The 22,449-nt window shown below is 40.2% G+C and overlaps 1 protein-coding gene across 3 annotated transcripts in view; it reads right to left on the bottom strand.

The window, feature by feature from the left end:
• Positions 1 to 745: 745 nt before the first annotated feature.
• Positions 746 to 22,449, bottom strand: part of NEK11 (NIMA related kinase 11) — a 77,314-nt gene continuing 55,610 nt past the window's right edge. For all 3 annotated transcript variants that reach the window (XM_071560252.1, XM_071560254.1, XM_071560253.1), the window contains exons 14-16: positions 19,603 to 19,663; positions 14,886 to 14,982; positions 746 to 1,702 (exon numbers count right to left, since the gene is read on the bottom strand). In XM_071560252.1, coding sequence (XP_071416353.1) covers positions 1,498 to 1,702; positions 14,886 to 14,982; positions 19,603 to 19,663 — 363 coding nt within the window. In that variant the 3' untranslated portion in view covers positions 746 to 1,497. The remainder of the gene's footprint in view (positions 1,703 to 14,885; positions 14,983 to 19,602; positions 19,664 to 22,449) is intronic.

Raw genomic sequence — 22,449 nt, 5'->3', positions numbered from 1 at the left:
GTTATGTGCAAAAATATGAAAGCAGGTACACAGACACAACATTGGGGAGGTTGGGGAGTGTAAGTACAAGAAGAAATAATAGAAAAGAGACTGAAACCTCACTGAGAATTTGTGCTTCAAACTGTCTGTCCGTCAGCCTCTGGTTGTAACACCGTGTATTCCAAATAAAAGCTGAAACTACACATGCCAGAATCTCTTCTTACTTGGAGCTGGAAGTATACTGCCACACCTTCTGTGGCTGGGCATGCTCTTTGCTTCCTCAGTTTAAGTTGCTGCCAAAATAGGTCAGGATGACTCCACCTGGCTTTGCTTAGAGTCTCATAAAGCATGTCAAAAAGAGAGAACAGTAGCACTGCTTAATTGACCATCAATACCTGTATACCTAGCTGTAAATGTTTTTTTGATATTCATGTTATGAATTTATCTCAATTTATTTAATTCAGTCCTCAAGTCCTTTAAGAATTGTGATGAAAAAGCAGGAAAAATAAGGTTTATGGTAATGGCTCAATGTCTAAAATTAATTTGGTCCACAATTCATTTGAGATTCCTTTAGAGTGTACCACTTTGTTATCCTTTAGTCTTTTACACAGATGGATGAAGGAGCTCAGAATGCAGAATAAAGAAGGAGGAGGTAGAAGGAAAACATCAGGTATATAATCAGAGCATGATATACAGTTGAAACCAGCAGAAGTGTGATGCATAAGAAGAAGAAGGGAGCACAAACACTAAGAAAAAACATTACTGGTAACAAGCCAGAAAAAAATCAGTTTATTGTTCCATCTGTGTAGAATGAATTTGATCCAAAACACTCAGAAGTGACAGTGAGAACTCTTATCTAACACAGTCAACTACAGCTCAGGCCAATGCCTGTCCTCATACAGGCAGTGTACAGAGCATGGCCAGACACCTTTCTGCCACTAGGAACACTCACACCTACCTCAGTGCTTGTGGGCACATGTGTGCATTGTCACAGTTCCTCTGACAGGCACACAGAGTAAATGCAGCCCTTTGGAACAATCACTAATAATGAGGCAATGAGGGGCTGAGTGGTACATGGATGTTTAAGGGTAAATCTGCCAAAGTACAAAAATTACAGGGACCAGTTAGCAGAGAAACCAACAGCTGTTGGAGTCTAATCCTGCATCATTCCACCAGAGGCAGCTTTGCCAGTGATGCTCTGAGTGTAGGATTGGTGCCTGGCCATAAGAACAGCTTTCTTTATGCCTTAAGTGTGGAAAAATGGGAGTTGGGTAACAGTAAATCCTCCCCTCCACTGCCACAAACAATTTTTCTTCCTGCCCCTGCAATCTGAGCCATATGTACTCACTTCTCACTGCCTTCTGGCTTGTCAAATGGAGCTTTTCTACATGCTTATGTACTACACTACCTTCAGCAGTTTCCTCCAAACCCCTCCTGTGCTTGCCTGCTGGCTTGTGGAAGGCAGCTCAGTGCCTCCCCTGCTCCTGGCCATTCCCAGCACTGGTGCTGACACACTTGTCACAGCTGGAGACATCGTTCTGGGGCCTGGAGCTGTTCCTCGAAGTACAGGAGCTGATCCACTTCAAAGCAGTCGCTTGCTCTAGAAACCAGTTTCTCCAAACCTCTCCTGATCTGCTCCTCACTGGCCTTCTGCTGCCTCGCCTGCTTGAGGTAGCTGTACACAGCCTCAAACACCTCCACTCCCAGCTTCCCAATGGCAGATCTGGGGAGAAATAGTGCATAAAAGGTCAAGTAAAAGTTAATTCACCTTATATTACTAATACAAGCAATAACTAGTACTGATTTTTCCTAAATATTGTAGCTTTGATTAAAATGGTATCATGATGCACCTTATTTGTCTGACAGCAAAATAAACCAAAATTGCCTGGAGAATTTCTCCATGACTCTTTGGTATACAAAGAGCCCAGGAGCAAAAACCTGGATATGGTAAAGAAATGGGAAGCATGGCCATCACCACTGCTACAGTCCAAGAATCCACAGAAAGTTTGGTATACACACATGTATTATTTCCTTTGGATTTCATCAAAATAAAAAGGAGCAACCCCAGTCAGCTGAACACCAGTGGCATGTTATGTCAACACATTTTAGGATTCATTGCTTTATTTTAGCTTCTATCAAATATAAGAAAACCATTGTACAAGCTCAGCAGGAGCTAACTGGCATTTATTTCTTTTCCTACAGTGCTCTCATTTTATCAGAAGACAGATCTGTAATTCAGTGACAAAACATACACTCACAGCATCTTAATGTTGATTTATAAAGAAGACCCATTTGAAAACTGCAAGACAATGAACAGCATTTCTTCCTTCTAAAGGAGAACATCTTTAAATTCATGTATCATAGGCCACAGGTAACATAAAATTTTCCACTCAAGTTATGGCTTCATAATATTTTGATGAAAATATCAGAGCAATTTTCCTTCATATCCTCAGCATATCAGAGACTATCTGCCCACTCTGTACACTTCTGCCACAGAATTTTTGCTGGGTTTTTTTCAATAAGCTTTTATATGTTAGAGCAACAGAGAGTTGGTTGTCTGTTAGTATTTGACTTGCACATTTTAGAGGTGATCATACCCTTCAATTAGTTAGAAAGTTAGCTGGACTAACTGGGATCACCTTGCAGGTGCAATTTGCATTAAAAATGTCTTGTTTTGGTTAGGTAAACTTGTGGTAAGCAGTCTCTCCTCCCCCTAGCATTTTTCTAGGATTTCAGAAGTATTTAGGTAGGACAATCATCCCTTTTTCCTTCAAGCAGGAAGATCAACCTCAGGAGAGCTGCCATGGCATGAAAGTCTCTTTAATAGCCTCTCACTAAAACTGAACAACGTTTGTCTGACAAATTTCTCTTCCAGATACTAAAATAGTGGTGTCTGAGATTCTAATGCTCTCACGTATTCCTCAAGCATTACAAATGTCATGTCTCCAGCATGTTAAAACACTTGATGCCTTAACATTTTGCTCAGTAGTATAGTTCTTTTAGGTGAAAAGGAGATCCATGTCTCAGGCAGAGGGCAGGGAGCTGGGACACTCCTGGCTTGTGGCCATACCAGGGATTGCCCTTTCTGAGCTGTGCAGGAGTAGAGAAAGGCACCAGAGGTGTCTGCTGGTGCGAGCATAAGGCTCTGCACTTCACCACTCTGCCCGTGGGCTGAGGGAGGGTACAATGCTCCCCAGAGCAGTTGAAATGGTCAAACCTGCCTCCAACAACATCACATCCTCCAGCTGTAGTTTTGCTGGGTTTGTATTGATTTTGCTACATGTCTAACACCAGGGCAAGGCCAAGTGTTCTAAGCCAATTGCATAACCCACCTAAAGGAGAAGTTGCTTTTCATCAGTGGTCACCCTGTTATTGCTGAGGAATAACATCACCATTATGAGATGTCAGCCACTAAGGGTTCCACAATATGTAAATTAATCAATTTTTAGGAAAACATTACAAAGAACTTAATTGTGTCTTAACCTTGTCCTCCCATCCCACTTGCTTTTTGCTTTTCTTACACCTTGGTCAAGCCCAGGTGTGACCCCTCACTTTGCCTTCCCCTCCTGCTGGCTCCTGACACAGAGACAGGTCAGGAACTTTGGGCAGAGAAAGCCAAGACCCAGGATGAGAAGCCACAGGGCCAAGCTGGAATCTCTGCAGGTCCAGACTCCGTGCTGCTTCCCATAACTAGAAACTGCCTTTTTCTTTTCTACCAAGAAGGTTGTTTAGGGGAAAGCTAAAACTCTTCAAAATAACTAATTCTCAGACACTGGAAGCCTAGGGATTGCATTACCACAGAAAGGTAAGCAGAGATTTGTTTGACAAATAATGTACATTTCTTCAAAAAACATCATCAAAAATATCACAGTACAGTATTTCTCTCCAACAGTTAAAAATCAATACATGAGAAGCTACTTTGAAATCACTGCTACTTTGTCAGTGCCTTTACTGACTCCTTCCTCTTAGACAAGTATGTTTAATTTTTTGGCAGTCCTGCCTATTTAAAGATGTAAAATTAAGCAAACATGTACCTTGGGAGTACTGCTTCTGATAATAAATGTGACCTGCAGACTTGAATCTTTTCAGTTAAGCTTAGCAGAGCATGCAAATCAGCTAATCTGTGTAATAGCTGATACAATAGAATTAATGGGGAAATGTTCATAGGTTGAAAATTAAGGGGTAGGTAACAAAAATGATAACCTGCTTTTACAAAAGAAGATATCAGGCTCTGTTTGGACTTGAGAGCTGCATTAATATGAGTCTGCTACCACATCGTGCATTTTCTGACACAGAGGCAGAAATGTGGGATCTAAAGCAGTAAATGTCAAAGAGGTGTTACTGAGTGAATCTATCATTCTGTTGGAGGGAGGGAAGAAATCACTTCTTGGAAAGCAAGATTTGTCCACCATGGCCCTGACCCTTTGCTAGGGGATATTTGTCCATCCATGGGCAGCCCTACAGAGGCACAGTTATGGATTTTGCGCTGCCCTTCTGTTTATAGTTAGTTCTATTTCACATGAAATACGGACCTCTGCACTCCTGTTTTGAAATGGATAAAAGCCTTCCCACCAAATGTGCCGTGAGAACAAGTACAGAATTCCCATTTACACTCCATTTGGCCATCCATGTTTTCTGACTTACTGGGATTTACTCTGTACTATCCTATAACTCGCTCACCTACAAAGTCATTATGAATCATGATCTCTCTCTCAGCCAGGACAACACCAGCAAAGGGGATACCTGACATCTGGGATTTCATTACTGTGATAAACTTTGTGGGCCAAACCCCCTTCCCACATTGCCCTAAATTGTTTTTCAGTGTGCTGAAATCAAAAGATTTATATTGGGCTCTTCCAACACAGGGTCTGACCCAGGATGACATACAATCATGTGTTTAAATCTCACACCTCAGACTGTTCTTTCTGCTGTTTCACTGTGTTAGAGAGACTTAGAGAGATGGACAACTACTGTCCTTCCTTCTGGCTGCAGAGAGGAGTCCCAGTGCTCCAGACAGAGGAGGCAGAAGGCTGGGGACCTGCAGGCATGCTGTGGCCGCCAACCTGCTGGCTGCACAGCAGACATTGCCAGGCTGTGGATCTGGCAGGCATCACTTGTGCCAGTCACCCATGGAAGCTGAGGTCTGAAAAACAATGCCTCTTGTTGCCAGCTCTTGTGCAGCACACAATCCATGCCTGAGAAAAGCACCTGGAGCAAGCCCCAGAGGCCAGAGAAGCAGACAGGTATCTCATTTGTGGATAATAATGGGGTTTGGACATGAGACAGAGACTTGTTTCTATCAAGGATAAGGCGCTTCTCAGCATGTGAGAAGCAGTAAGAATATGAGCAAAAAGGCACTTACTACTTCAACTCACCGCTAGCATTAGAGGGTAGTTAAATAGGAGCCTTGAGAACTGCAATTTTACACCAAGGGTGTCTAAAAGTGCTCCAAATAATTTAGTGGATCAGGGCCCAAATGAATTTATCAGGCTGTCTGATGATTTGCAGTTCATTTCCTACGGATCAGTGCAAAAATTACTAAAATTTGACAGTACAGTAATGTTGTGTTCTCAGCTGGCTGAGAAAGTTGTAAATCTTTCCCTAGGTGAACAAAGAATTATCCCATGGGTCTTTATTTTGACTATTCTGCTACTAGCTGCATATTAACATTTCCTCTCCTGTTTGGAGATCAATTACAATACTCCTACCTTTATGCTATGCTGCCAAAGCCACAGAACAAGATTAATGCCTAAGCTGGCACTCCTCCATGGGCATTAGCAGCCAGGTTAATCTCTCCCAGCAGCTTGTCATTGCCTGCCTTGAAGGATAACTATGGCACAAATCAGCAGCTAAAAGGGTTTTCAGCTTCTCATTTTGCAATGTCATTCACTATGATAGCAACTGTCATTTGAAGCCACCATGCTCTCCCTCACCCACTCCCACAGGGACGTGTCACTTCTTGCTCGCCAGGAAGTGCCTACACTTCTTGCTGCAGTGTGGTCCCTGCTCGGGAGCAAGGCTTGGACATGCCACATTAACACCATGGAAGTCCCTCTGGGTCAGGCAGTGACATCTCGCCTCTGCCTCACCAGGCAACAGACGCTCTGCTCCTAAGACAAGCACAGAAAATTCAGCTGTTTCAAAACTCATGCCTATCTCAATGTAAACCTCAATAAAGAAACTTTCTGGGCAAGGAATGCCCATTTCAGTGGACATTTATTTATCCTTTTGGATGCAGTCAGGCTGCCTGCATCCAACACTAATGAGCATACTGTAAAGTAGAAAGCAAATCTGTCTTGATTTGAGCTCAAGGGGCATAAAAGCAAGAGCAGGGATCTTTGAAAGAATGATTTCAGTAGATGGCACTAAACTCTGCTCTGCCTGGCTCAAGGGTATCCCCATGGAGTCCAGCAGTATTACTTTGGTTTCTCATCAATTCGTCCAACTCTGGTTTTCGCCTGAACATGCTACTTCAAGGCATTCATTTATTAACCTTATATTTCTCTTTAAAACAGTACAGTCATGCCACATTGCAGCTAACCAGTAGTGACATGAATCTCGGTGAAAAAGATTGTACCTCCTGAGACAACTCCACAAAAGAATCAGGAAATTACATATCTTTAATCTCATACAAAATACTGCTTTCTAACTGTACCAGAAAATCTCGGGATATCTGCTACAGCATCTCATGGTTCAGTAAACAAACAGGTTTATCTCAGTCAGAACACAAAGGACCTCTGTCCTCACAAGTTATCTTCCTGTCATTCAGTTTGCTGGCATTACTGACTAAGAATGATTAAAACTTCTTTAAAACTTGAAAGAAATGGCTCTGGGTTCAAAACTGCATTTGCAGCAAAGCTTCCCCGTTGCTGTATAAAGACCCTTTGAGATCTGCTAGGAGAGTGCATGGTAAGTTCCACAATTTATTTTTAGGAATGTATTTTTACAGGTAGGGCAACACCTTTCTAGTTCTGACAACGGTGCAATCTTGGGAATGAGAAAAGAAATCATAAACTCTAAGAAAAGGTCTTATTAAAAAAAAAAGGAGGGGGGAATTGAAAGAATTATTATATAAAAGCTAGTGAAAAAGAAATCTGAATTGCTAATATTAGCCTTCACCTTCAAGCCTCAATGGACTTTGACTTCCTTCATACTACTGCTGAATGAAAATTTCTTCACTTGAAGACACAATGATAATTTTCATAATTCATCCTTAATTACTTCCTAATTTCTGAATGAAAGCCCCTTACTCTGATTGCAAACAAAATGCTCTGATGTCCTACTTCACAGACCTGCAAAACCTAAAGCATATTTAGGACACGCTTTCCCATGAGCCAAGAAGGATCTTATTATTAAAAGATGTAGATACACAGGTGAAGAAATATCAACAATATTCTCCATGCACCTCAATTTGAGAGATAAATGAATTTGTAAAATAGGATTTGAAACTGACATCTGCTCTTGGAAGAAGTGTTAATCAGAATTTAGAGCTGCTACTGAATTGTAGCTACTACAAATTTAGAAGATACTTCTTCATTAGAGAAAATGATTTTTTAGGTTTTTCCCACTGAAGGAAACAACTTACAACAAAACATAGTCATTTAAATCAAACCTGAATATTGGAATTTGAAAGTCTTCCTATACTAAGAAATTTACTACCAATACTAAAAATGAGAGAGGAAATGTAAATAGCTGAGATAGAGCTACTCTTGATGAGTAGGATGGGTGAAATTCATACTGCTCAGTGCCCATGAAGAATTAACCCCCACACACTTCCCTGGGCTGCAGCCTCTTTAGGCACAATCTGAGATTTCCTAGTCTTGCTAAAATTATTTTAAACAGTACCCCGATTTTTAACAGTGCCATGGCATACAGAGAATCTTGGAAAAGTCATCAGTTTAATTCATTCAGCATCACTGATCAAGATCAAGCAGAAATTCATGGCACATTTAACACATATCTGATGCCATTTGCTTTGTTTATCAATGCATTTGTTTTAGACAGATGTGTCTGAAAAGCAACACAATATAGAGCTATTTCTTGAATGTGGGCATGTGAGGATACTGTAGTCACTTCTGAAAAGTCACTAATTACACACAGTTCTCATAAGAGTTTAAGAACACAACTGCAATCTCTTCTGTTCAATGTGTGGTAATGGAGAGTTAATGCTGAATGCCTTTTATATGGCTTAATTTTGGGAGGGCATCTCCCCTGTTTTAGGATTTCATAAAAAAATGACAGTTATCAAACTAAAAACTTGCCTATCAGAGAAAGGGAAAATATGCATTTCAATGAAATGATCATAATATCAAATATTGCTATATATATTTTTTCTCAATCCAAGCATTGTCTTTGGCCACGTTGTATTAAATGTTACTACTGGTACAAAACAATGTGTTTCTGAGCTACCATGAACTGCCAACATGGCCAGTGCATCAATAGAGAGATCAATGTAATCAGCTGGGGTGGAGCTGGACAGTTTCTGAGAGAAGCAGCACAACTCCCATAGTAATTTACTGAGGAAACCTCCAGCTGGGCCCGTGCACTGCACAGTCAAGGGGGAGGTGAAGCAGCATCCAAACTCTGACCTGTGCTAAACACCCATACAAGATCATCAGAAAAGTAATAAATACCCTTAAATCCAGTCAAAAAGGCATTTTAAAAGCCAAAAAGACCCCAACTGCTGAGGAATGTGAGATGCCCAGTTATGGCCAGTAAATAAGCATGTATATACATACACATAAAAATAGATGTCAACATATACACACAAATAACTGTTTGCATAAAGTTTTGATGCAAACAGTTCTTTTAACATCAACCACATGGGCTTAGTTCACATCTATATCACTCAAGGGGGACTGAAGCCAGGTGGATTAAGTCCACAACTTCTTTCAGGTCCCTTTCCACATCTGTAACCCTTGAAAAAGTTCCTAGCACAAAACAAGACTCAGATAAATCAACATTTTGGCAGAGTGATACGATTCTATGACAACACCACACTACAGAGAAAGAAAGAAAACCAAGTACCAGATGTGGACAGTACATCTATGAGTTTCAGTAAGGCCTAGGAAAGTTGCAGTTTCTTCTGGGTCTTCATCAAGGTAAGACAAGCTCCACAGAGCTACTTAGGCACTTGAAGAAGTAGATAGAGGTCCTGTCCTTTCATTTTTTACCAAAAAAGCAAACATTTAATATCTGAACACTTTTCAAGTAGAGCCCTGCTCTTTCTTCTGTGTCAAATATCTCAGAAAACGGAATAATTGTACATCTAGATGGTAGTCCTGGCAAGGGTTTGGTAAATGCCCTTTGACAATTCCCTACCTGCATTTCCCCTAAGTGCCTCTGTAAACTTCCCCCAGTTGCAGAGCTGCTTCTAGTAAGCACTGTCAAGATTCTTCAAGTGGTTCTGTACTGAAATCAGACTATATAATTAATGCTGCGTGAAAGCATTCTCACATTGGCAAACTATTGACAAAATAAAGGTGCTAGAAAACCGAACAGCTCAATCTATGCCTTATGTATGCACAGCACAAGAAACCGGGGGAATCATGCTTTGTGAGCAGAACAAAAAGATGTATACCTCCAATTCTCCAAATATTTTGTGTTTGGGGCTATTTGACATTTTAAAATGAGTGAATATATACTTATAATTTTATGTGTTTTGCTACTGGAATGTAATTTTCAAACTGAATAAGAATTCTCTCTAGTGCTAAAGCAGTTATAATGTTACTGTACACTTACAAAAAACCCTTAAAAATCAGAATAACAGAATGGCTCGTGGATCTTTGACATGCAGCTCTGTAGAGAAGCTGAAAAAATCTGAGTTCTCTTTACATATCTAAGAAAATTTATGAAATATTACACATTATTTTAAGGGCTGGGACTGGGGTTCAAGTATTGTGCAAAATGAGCATCTCAAGAAAATGCATCAAAGTTTAAATGTGCCCTGTTAGACTCACTCACTAAATACTGAGTTTGCTCTCATTATTCATTTCAAAGAGCATCATAACAAAGGCAAAGCTGCTAAGAACTGTTGGTCATGGCAGGTGACATGCTCTTCCCATCCTTGGATGCAGGATGGAGAGAAACAGAGTGAGAGCCAACAGGCCAACCACAGAAGCTGCCCATTTCTGACATGGAAAGGGGAGGAGCATGGACAGTGGGAAGCAGATGAATGAAGACCCATGGAAAATGCCTGAGGAATGAGCCCATCAGCTCCAGCTATAGCCTTGAGAGGTACTGCTGTTTCTGGGCAGGATTCACTTGTTTCCACTTTCTCCCAGTTGTTGCCTTAGGAGAGTGATGACTACCATGGCAGGAGCATTCACTCACTTCTCCCTGTTCCGAGCCAAAACCCAGTTTCCCAGTTTGGTCACAAACAGGAAGGTTCAACTCTCCTAGTGCTCCTGCTTAGTTTACTGTACTCTCACTAGTTTGTAAAGCAAGCAGAAAACAGCAAACCCAAAATATTTCCTTCAGATTTGGGTCTGAAAGGTAATAGTGCAGTTATCTTGAAATATAATTACTGTAAAAGAAAGAAAAACTTACGGACTAAGATGTTGAATGTGTTTCCATAATGAGATCATTTGGAAACTGGCATTTAAAAATGAGGTGTGAGAAACTGTGATAAGGAGGAAGGATATGTAAATAATGTTTTGGCTTAGCCCATGGGATGAAAAAAAGCTATAGTTATGCCTTAAGATGTCTTGGGATCACCAGACAGAAATTATTACTAGAAAATAAAGCATTAAAGAGACCAACTGTGGTGTTTGCAAGAGGAATTCAATGCTCAGAAGCATTTCAGGATCATCTGCAAAAAATGTGAGAGCTCAGTGTCAATAAACTTCCTGACCAAATATGTCTTTTGCTTGTGAGAAGACATCTTATTCCTCAAACATGTTTGCAACAACACCTTCAACATGACAGTCAATGGCAATTTAAAGGCCACTGAGAGCTGTTTTAATGGAAGTCTAAAAAACCAATTAGCTTTTTTGTATTTATTGCTTTTGTCTTCACCTAAAGCTGCCTTCAGTGACATCAATAACCAAACCACTTTCAGTAGGCTCAGAAAGGTCTACCCAACATCTAATAAAATACTACATCAAATAAATACTTTCTTTACTACAATAATTGAAAAATATGCATACAGAAATGTACAGAAAGTCTTCTATACTACAGCCATTTTAGCATAACATCTCAAGGAATAACCAGTGCCTATTCAATGACTCCAATGTGACCTTTTTTTCTGAATGTTTAAGACAAATGATGCATTTGATGCCAACATCACAAGCACAAGCAGCACACGTGCACACTGCTCAGGAGTCTAAACCAATGGTGTTCTGAGCATTCACAGGAGCAGAATAAAAATATCACCAAAAGCCTTTTCTCCATGATTTCTGAAAGACAGCCTTACTTACCCTCAGCAGGGGATGATGAAGTCTTTTGCTGATCATGGTATGCTGCTGTGTATAAGACTTCAGGGACTGACTAAGAGGTGCTTACTGCTGTGTTAAAGGATTTTAATTTACTTAAAATTTGGGGCGTAAAAGCCTTTTCCTTTTACTGACATACATTTTACTGAATTCTAAACTGCATATTAAAGTTCATGGCTATTACAATGACTCACTGTAGGTATTCATGGATACCTCCACAAAGGAGCACAAAACACTCTGTACTCAGTGGTTTTGTATGGACCTCAGGGGGAAAAAATTAATAGGTGCTATTTCAATTTGAGCTGAAGAGAAAAGTGCTTTGGCCTGAGGAATTGCTTCTGAAAAATGGTGTAGTTCTCTTCTGAGATGCATAGTTGGAGAGTCTCTGTAGGGGAGCATCAGTGGAACGGTCATTAGTTTTTCTTCATGCATCTCCCTGGTACAGATAATTTGGCTCTGGATAGCACGTGACAGCAGTGCCCCTCAGACTGAGGCATGTACCAAGTCACCCAGTACCATCAAGGATCAGAAGCACCACAAGAATTAGATGGTGGGCAGGACAGAAAATAGCAAGACATGGCTCCTCCTGTTTCCTTCACCTTACATGAGTCCTCAGCTTAAAATTTAGGAATATGACTTGCACAACTCTGAGTTGTTTGTTTGGTTGAATTCTCACTGTTAACATGCAAGGCTGGGAAGGAGCATTATGAGAAAAAGCTCAAGATAACCTTTGAGTTAAATCAAGAAATGGAGATTTCTTATTGACACTGCAGATCCCAATACCAAAATGCTTAGCACTGAAGTGAAAATTTTTGTGGAGACAATAAACTCTGCTTGAAAGGTAAAGTTAAATCTCTGCTATAAAGTTTATAATGAATGCTGATTCCAAATAAAAGACAATGGAAATTGTTGTCACTGGAGTAGGTGATTTTATCATGATTTTTACTGAGAGGACAGAAATTCACAGTGCTGGAAAAGAGTCAGGGGAAATATTCAGGGGTTGTAGCAAAGAAAGCTGGTGACTGAATCATAAACACACTCAGCCTGTCTATAGATTAAGCTCTGAGCCTTTTTTTTCTTTGTAACTTAAAATAGGAGGAGAGCAAGGACTCCTGCCTACCATATTCAAGGACATCACTGGCTTCCATCTATATTCCTGTAAAGACTTTGAGCACAACCTCCCTCTCACATGAGTATCCATGTAAAGTCCTGCACAAGAACACAGTCAAAGCCTCCTAAATTGATGCTCTAATAAGCAGCAAGTCTCTCTCCTGTCAAAGAATGCATTCAGTGAAGCACACTGCACTAACTCAAGCAATGAGCACACCACATCTGTGATCAAGTGACTGTCTTGCTAGAGTTGCTTGCAAGCCCACATTATTCACGTGTCAATTAGAAATGGCTAAAAGGCACTTCTGCTGTTAAACCCTGTGTTATTTTAGATGAATCTACCATTTTATCAGAGCTAATGAGACCTTCTTTAGGTAATGTCACTTGCAATGTGTGGGCACAAAGTTTCCTGTCTGAGTAATCCATGACGGAAGAGTCTCCCTCATCAGACTATTGCTGAAAGTGGTGCAAATCCCAAACCTTCACACTCTTCTTTCTAGTGACTTGACAGCCAAACAGGTTTCACTGCACTTCCACATTATCTCCTGTGATCTTTTCTCTTTCCTTATAAGAGTTCCAGCTACTCAGTTTCTGTAAGACAAAACCCCCACAGTGTCTGTTTCATTAGAAGTTGTGCTCTGGACACCTACACAAGTCTGCATCTACCTGAGTAAATCTGAATTGCACATGTCTAAACTACATCAGCCTTCCTTAGGGGGCACAGCTGCGTGGATGGCAGACAACAAACACATCACTGAGGTTTGCTGGGCAATGAGCACAACAGCTGTGGCTTCCTGCACTGTTTTGCAGACAAATGCACTTCCACAGTGTGCACTGAACCCTCACTGTGCCCAGGGTGCCCATGGCTCAGAGAGTGCATGCATCTCCTCGTGTACATGCATGTTGGGGACTGTGCTCTCACCTGCTCCTTAACACTGCACCTTCCAAGGGATGAACACACTCGCTCACCTTTATATATTCAGAAAAGGACAAAGTCAGCATGTTTTGGAGAAAGGACAATAACATGAGTCACAACAACTCACAAAACCCATGAAACAGCCCTGGAAAAACAGAATTGGAAAGAAGCAAGTGATCGAATCACACCTTAGTCCTAAAAGCAATGACCATGAAGTTCAAATAGTTAAGGTTTATCCAGGAACCATGAGAACACCAGGTGAAGGCTGTAAGACTAATGGCACTTTGGCTTAATGACCTCACCTTGCAGCTAGTACAACGTGATGCATTTTTTAAATTTTGTAAGTAGTTTCCATGGAAAGAGAATGGGAAGCAATACAATGGCAGGCTGTGAGACCTGCTGATTGGTTGTACAATAAAGTCTAAGCCATGAAGTGAAACCTTGGGAACTCTTGCATCTTGAAATGCCATAAAACAAAACAACTTTTATCTGGAGTAAATCTGATTGGTATATCCCTCAAATACACAGTGATTTGTTTTAAACAGTGATTGCCATAAATGCTGTTTCAGTTGTGTTAATTTTCCTTAGTGGACTCACTTAAATAACTATTAGCATTTAATGTTTGAACTTATTTGTATTCCAATAACATCCATCATATTGTTGGCACTGTCCACCTACAAAAGAGAAAATTGCTCTTTTTAAAAGGGTTTACAATCTGAGAGCAGTTGAATCTTGCAACACTGCAAAGAATATTTGAGTTCAGAGATAATAGATATCATTTTGATTGTCAGATCAGCATCTAAATTAGGATGTAATACATCTTGGAAAGCCAGAAATTCCTGAATTAAGATAAAGGCTCAAGATACATTAATCAGTACATTCTAGAAAAGAAGCCTTTATTACTAAAGCTGCGTTTCCAGCAATGCTGAGAACAAATACACAACAAGTTCAGAGGGAACTCCTCATGTAAACTCCTCTGTCTCATGTGAAAATCCCAGCCAACAGCAGCAATTGTGTTTGGTTTAAAACATCATATCATCATGGGGAAAAAATCCATTTACCTTTTGTTGCAGGCAAGAAGGAAGTGTGGGTGGTGGAGCAAACGTGGTGGTAACGTGTATATATGCAGGTGATTTATGGGCATCTGCTGTGCTAATAAAGAAAGTGGAGTTCAGAACCACAGTGTGAGCAGTGAAGGCAAAAAAGTGGAAGGATATCAGTGACTGTGCAGATCAGAAGAAAACAACTGGAAGTGGTGGTAAACCTTTGTTCTCTCTGGAGGCACACAGGCATCCAGTCTGTAAAGAACACCTCACCATCCACTTATTTTAGTTGAAGGGACTTTTTGGAGTGGGAAAACAACACGTGATTTTCTTTGCTGTGTTTTGCAGTTTTTCAAATCCATATTCTTTGCCTGTATATCGGTAACACATAAATATGCCACTTACTCCCTCATGCGTTTCAGTTTGGTCCCAGCCATGGTGCAGTTGAGAGCTCCGAACGCCTGGGCCGCCCCTGGGGACACTCCGGTGACAGTCCCCGAGCCTGCAAATCAATGCACAGACACACAACCTCATTCACCTTCAGCCCCTGAGCCCTACTGCAGAACCAAGGGCAGTCAGGAGGAGGAAGACTATTCCTGTTTGTCACAAGGTAGTGCCACATTAATTAAAGATGAATTAGATTATTAAATGCGCATTAAGGGCAACTCCTTTTGGAGGGACAAGTAGATTTATAGCTTAAAGGCTCCAGAATTGTAACAACAATTTTCTTTCTGTGTATCATACAAGGAATTACAACAGAAAGGACATTCATGTGAGGAAGTCCTGGGACAGATAAATATTCAACAAAATTAAATTTTCTTAGACAATATGCATTTTCTTCCATTGTTTTTGCACTTACTTTTAAGAGCAAGAACAGTATTCCTGACAGGCAAGTCTCTCCTTTAGCTTGATCACTACTGTTAACTGGAACTACTTAACTTACCACATTACTTTCTCCTTCAGGCAAAGGTACTCCTTTTATGCATATGCATAAATATATATATATATATATACACACACACACACACACATACCCGTAAACACCTATATGTATGAGAAGTAAACATATGCATATTCACACAAGCTCACACTTTTTGCTTGCAGGTCTCCTGGGCTGCTGCAATATTTAACTGCCTGAGGTTCCCCTCTCACTGAGGTGCTCATACACAGGAACACAGAAGTGCTGAATCACAGAGGACTATCAAGGTTACCAACTCAAATGTCCTGCAGTTTTGTGGAGTCATTTCATCATACAAGTCTGTGGTTTTCCTAAGGAATTTATGTATTTATTGCCCCGACTGCTCCCATTGGAAGACAAATCCTAAACCTCACTGGGAGCTGGTGGCTAAAATCTATCCTCTTGTTTCCTGACAAAACTTCCTTATTGGACAGTTCATGCTCATTTTCCTCCTGTGCCAGTCCTTTTCCTTGTCTTACTCAGTCCTTTCCTTTCTTTTCACATACTCCTTTCATTTCTTTATAATTGGAAAAAGAGATCCTATTTCAGCTTCCAATTTGTTAAGCTAAACAAAGCAGCTATTTTAGCTTCTTCTCACAAAATGTTATTATTAGGATTTCACTTCCCAAAGGAGGTGTATCAGGGTGGGATTACACCCTGTGTGAACCTGTGGGCTGTGGCACACAGGACTCAGTTCTGAACACACGTGGGAGGGCTCTGCATACCATATGAACAAGCCAAAAGTCTAACATATTAACACAATACCTTGCCTAAATGAACACACACTCCCCTCCCAGCAGTGCTTTTTAGCTTGGACTCAGCTGGGATTTGGTTTGGATTGTGTTAACATCCATCACATGGAAGCAGAGGGAGCATGCAGCTACCCTCCTTCTATGAGCTGCATAGACAACCCCAGAGAGCACTGAGTGCTTCCCTGGAATGTGTAATCATGGCTTTTCCAAGGGTTAAGCTCCTATGTCTCACATGATTCTAGGTCTTGATCATGTATGTTTGAATGCTGAGATTCAAATTTTCCATCGTTAGAGATCCTACCAAACCACTCACAGTAAGGGGTCTGCTGGACTCAGAACTGTGCTGGATTCAGAAGCTTGGAAGCAGGCATGGAGAGAGAGCACAGAAGAAATGGATTCCTGACTGTTATCTGGCTATGGAGAAACAATCTGATGTTTTAAAACATTTTCCTAATCTTTACACCTAATGGCTAATGGTTGTCTGGTGCCCAAGTATTACAACTGAGATACAGTTAATGCAGTTTAAAAGATGAAAAATGACAAGCTCAGTTCTTACTAGCAACGAATAACTTCACCTATTAATGTAAAAACTCACTTCCTGATGACTTACTGTAACAACACACATGCATCTCCATCTGTTGTGGCATGGGGTCTGTAAGCATTCAGTTCCTACAGTGGCCCTGGAAAATTCAGGTGCTCTTGGGTGGCCCTGAGGAAACCCAGGTGCTGTGCAGAGCAATGCTCAGCTCATGAGTTACTGGGTAGCACACTCCTGTCTAAGTTGACACAGAATTAAGGTCCAGATGTGGGTCTTGGGGGCTTTGAGACCAAAAAAGAATTGATGCTCTGAGCACCAGTGGGCTAAGGAATATATCATCTTTGGATTTTCTTAAGAAAGAACCACAGGCCCCAGATAAATTCTGGTATATTATTACAGGATACATCACTGCAGTAAGAGCTCAGCATATTCTTTCTGCTCAGTGGGTTCAATCTATTTATTTCTACAATATTTCCTTCTCCTCTGACATTTCATTATTAAAGACATCCTTCTTGGATTTTTTCCTGGGATTTCAGGATAAATAATTTGCACTTTGTCTACTCTTCACATTGGCAGCTGGCCAAGCAAAACTTAGTCTCTGTATGCAAACTAGTATCTCAATTTCCCTTCAGTTAGTAGGATTTTCTGAGTACTCCAAAGCAGCAAGGACTGCAGACTGTAGGATGCTGCAAAGACGTGGTTAATTATTAAAATGTAAGTTCTCAGTGAAAACTACTAAGCTTGGCACATTAGTGCTACAACACACCTCACAGAAGTTTGCTGGGGTGATTCATTATCACACCAACTTTTACATCACAGGTATTTTCCTAGAAGAAGTTACTTGATTAATAACACATTTTGCATCCAGTTTTGGGGAGGTTGCCTAGCACTATATTAACAAAAAGCAGGGAACTAACCTTCTTCAAAAACTGACCAGATAACTGTTTGCATTTTTTATGCAATATGTAGTTCTCAATTCATTAAACAAAATCAAATGAAAGAACAAGAGCACTGACTTTTCAAAACCAGGTATTGTGGCTTTCTAAATGTATTTCAGAGATTAGTATCTCCCAATCTCTAGTATTGCAGAGAACAACATAGGGCAAAAAGCAAAAGATCTTTGTCCTCTCAGGAGATGGAGCACCAGTTTGAGGTTCTCACTGAGAACCTGCAGGGAAATGAATCCTATGGCTGAATATCTCTTCACAGGTAAATTATCCGGTGAGACTTTACCCATGGTGGTCCAAAGGTGTTTCTACAAATATTTCTGCTAATGACCAAAGAGTTGGTGACAGACATCCACTGCATCTCTTGGGAAGCCATTATGTGTTATGAAGTTAATATCTCCACTAAATCACAGGCTTCTGTTTGGATTTCTGATTTCTTTCTTCAGCCTTCACTGCTACCTATGAGATCCTACAATGCCTTTTTGTGCAAGATATAAAAGGTTAGAATCAGGTGTGTTTTCCTGATTCATAAACAACACAAAGTGACCCAACTGTCTCTAGCCTTCTTCTCCTTTAGGCTAAGCAAATTTAGTAAATTGTAAAACCAGCTTTTCAAACTCCCTTTCCTTTTGCTGCTCTTTTCTGTGATCTTCCCATGGACTATCTTATTTCAAATACACTCCACGTGGGCCTGTATAGCCAACACAAAAGCAACTGTGTACCACACTAGAGCTCTGGTATACAGAGTGACTCCGTGGGACCTCTTGAGAATAAAGCTCAGTTACCTTGTAAGTCCTTTTACCCTTCAACACTGAGATTTATACTAAAGAAATTGCACCTGTGAAAAACAATTTGTATTTATTGTATCATTTTTATAACAGCCTTTGCTAACATTAAAAAAAATTGTTTTTTCCAACTTGTTTGTTCTCTAACAACTGCTTGAAATGACTCCTAGTTTTTTCCTGTTAGTGTGAAGAGAAACTGGATGTAAATGTTCCTTCCTTCAGCCCTAAGGATCTCCCTGACATGGGACCCTGAAGATGACCAGTGGCTACAAGGCTATGATGACCAGAGTTTTGACTTCTCCCTTTCATCTTTCTTCTTCTTTGCCTTTCTCTTCCCATCAGTCCATGCTCACAGACAGACAGGGGTGAAACAGAGCTCAGCACTGGAAGAACCTGTGGAAGGAAGACTTCCCAAGATTCCAGGATTCCCCTGTTGTTCTAGCTTTAGAGCCACAAAATAATACTGAGTCAAGTTTATCCAAGTGAAGGAGTTTGGAACTCAGCTGGGCTTTCATGTGGCTCACACAGAGGCTGCTGCTGGCACAGTTCACCCCTGTGGTCTCCAAGGACAACCACAGAAACAGATTTCTTTCACATACCTTTTCATTTTAGCTTTGAAGTTGACCACAAGAAACCAGGGTTTCAAACTCTGAATTTATAGAATTTGTAGGAGGTTTTAGGATTACATAGCCAACTTAAATTCTCAGTGGTTTCTCTATACCTCTAATAAAATACTGCAACATAAGTATGATCCAAACCTTGATCATAACAAAAAAAATTAAATATTTTAATTCATTTTCTCTTATTGCTGCCAGTACTAAAAACTATAAAACAACTTACATATCCTGAATATTTTCCTCTGGAGAAAAAATGGCAGAAGCTGAGTTTTTAAAAGTTTCTGACTATCATGTTTTACGGCTTTTTTATTTTCAACAGAAGCACTTAACTGTGCATGCCTTTTCTTTTGGCATATTTATACTTCTTTGCAGTATAATCTACTATAAGGAAGTAATTTTCAAGATCACTTTTTTTTAGTTACTTTGTTGCAAAATGGAAATAGTTGGACTGTGATGAATGCAGACTGCTAATAACTGCTGCTATTTAAAGAAGAGACATCACTTAAAGAAGAGATACCATCTTACCCAATGAGCTATGATTCAGGACACTCTCCAAATACTTAACCATTGCCTCCATATCACGGTTCTGTGAACAAATGAAATAGGAATAGCGTTAGTGTGAACACAGATTTAAATACAAACACTCTGTTCCAGAGGTACGATCCCACTAACATGGAGGATATCATGCTTGTGAGTGTCAAGACTAGACTGCAAAGAAGTTACATTGCTTAGGACTTTTTCTATGATTTCTTCTTCTAAAACACCAGGTTTGGGAATGAGGTTATATCCAAACAACTTACATCAGATTCCTTGCACAACACAAGTTTTTAGAACCAGTTTAAAGATGTATTTGCTGTGGAGGGCGGTGTGCAGTCCCTGAAAATACACTAGCATTTTATCATCGGTTAAGTCCTGGAATACCTAAAACAGTACTACTTTGAAAAAGGCAAGTATGTGCTTCTTAACTATGCCAAAATTTCTTATGCTTAGGATAGATGCCCAGGGAAAATTAATACTTATGTATGTGTCATGTAATTGCACCTACTTACACACCTAGTAATAGTGACAAACTGAAGCATTTTTAGTTAAGAAGAGATTTTAGCACTTTTCTATTCCAAGTGTTCTGTTATCAGATGGTTAACACTTTTTCCATGATACCTTTCATGTGAAATGCTGTTTGTGCACACAGATGAAACCTAAAGTTCTGGCCATTAAGCAGTGATTGTTGTCTAGGAAGCACATCACAATTTTATTCATTGCAAGAGAAACTTGGACTCTGGATTTCTAGAAGCTGCTGCCATATCACATTTGACAACATGGCATTTCTTGAGTAGTTAAAACTGAAAGTCAAAATCCTGACCTTGGTAAAAATATATGTGCAGAATATGTATTCAGCACTCTATACCTTTAAGACCAAAAATAATAGAATAAAAAGAAACAATACTGACCTCCATTTCTACAATGGACAATCTGCTTATATTCTTATGTGGTCATACTGAAAATGTACATTCTAAACTGAGGAACTGCCAGTACACCTTAAGGGGATAGCAGTAATTGTTGGCAAGGACTTCTGGCTGGTTAGTGACCTTCTGGTGCGAGGGGGAGCTATTCTGGATGAGCATGAAGTAACTACTCCTCTCCCCAAGCAAATATTCCAAACAGGCTCTGCTATTCCAGCTGAGGTCTGCACAGTGGGAATCAGCTTCTTGGCTGTCCACTGAACAGGTAAGGCAGAGGCTCAGAGCTCTGAGGGAGCCTCTTTGCCCTTCTGGAGCAGCCTGTGGGGTCCTGTCTGGCTCAAGTCAGCACCAGGGTTTCCAGTTCTGCAGCCCACCCAGAGTGCCTGAGTTACCTCAGGTGTCCAAGTTAATCTCAATCTGCTTAACTGGGGCTTTTGCCAGTCAGCAGCAAAATCCCCAGGAAATGATAGAAAAGGCATTAATTGCATTTATATATACAATACACATTGAATTAAGACAGACGTAGTATTACAGATACAATTTCTCTGCACTTCTAAAAATTATTAAAATATCTATAGGATTTCATTAAAAATTATTAAGTATTTTTCATTCGAGCTAAAAATTAATATTCATTTTCTGCCAATAGAAATTTGTAATTATTTTTATTTTTATTCTCACTAGCAGTTAACCACAAATCTACAGATAGGCAAAAGCATAGTAAATTACTACATACAATACTATAGCTTTAATAAAACTTTGTTTTTTCCTTTTTAATGGGATAAAGGCTGTAATTCCAAACACTTTTACTTCTCTCAACAGGACATCATATTGACTCCAATTATAACAACAGAGCTGATTTTTTTCTCTTTATGCTGTAGGGCAAAAGATACATTTTCAGCTCTTTCATCACCCCTGCCTTTTCTCCACTCGGGTTCAGCAAGAGGAAGAGGATTTAGCTGTTTTATTGAGTATGTTTATCTATTTAATATATTTCTTTAATTTTTTTCTTTTATGGCAGAGAAAGCAAAGCCCCAGACCAGGCAAGGGGCTCTGCCAGAGGCACAGAGGAGAGGCACGGAGCGGATGCTCACACATTCCAGATCCAAAGCATTCAGCAGCCACAGGCCGTGGGTGTTGGGCATCCAGCAGAGCACACAGACCTCTCACAGCTGCTGGAGCTGTGGCAATTCATGCCACCTGATTGTCTGGTCCGGCAACCACAGAAGCAACTTGGAATTTGAAAATAGGAACCTATTGTACTATATTAGCAGACTTTGTCATAATGAAGAGGGCCAATTTGTTACTATGGTCACTAAAAGAAAACACAAAGGACAAGGTGATAAACTGCAGTAAAGAGCATTCATTAGCAACTCATCTAAATCAAAGCTTCACTGTGCACTAACTTTTCAACATGAAACCTCTGTTAAACACCACATTGAAAATATTTTTAGAAATAGTTTGTCATTCTCTTTCATAATTTCCCCCTAATTAGAAACTGCTTCCCCTGTAGAAAAAGACATGTGGAAAAGAGCCATTGGCTTAAAGAGGTAGAGAGCTGGAAAAATAAGGAGCAAATTGCTGCTTAAAACCTGTCAATCTGCATTTCTGCTCCAAAACAGAGGAACAAAGGACACTAAACTCCAATGCTGGACAACATATCTGAAATCAGACAGGCTGTAATGAAAGGTATCAACATGAGGAAAAAAGCTGTCTCAGCTCCCATCCTAAACTTTAGAATTACAGTGTTCCAGGGCCTAACTCTACCTTCTTAACTGAAGGAGTTGCATCTCACGTAAGGCCACTACTTCTCAGTCTGTCTTGACATCTGTGGGAGCTTAATACAGCTTGAATAAATAGCTCAGATACCTTTCTACATCTTGCACCCCAATATGTTTTTCAATTAGATGACTTT

The sequence above is a fragment of the Pithys albifrons genome, chromosome 7 (genome assembly GCF_047495875.1).
Source record: "Pithys albifrons albifrons isolate INPA30051 chromosome 7, PitAlb_v1, whole genome shotgun sequence".
In the NCBI taxonomy this organism is placed as follows: Eukaryota; Metazoa; Chordata; class Aves; order Passeriformes; family Thamnophilidae; genus Pithys; species Pithys albifrons.
This window is presented reverse-complemented; position numbering and strand designations above follow the sequence as displayed.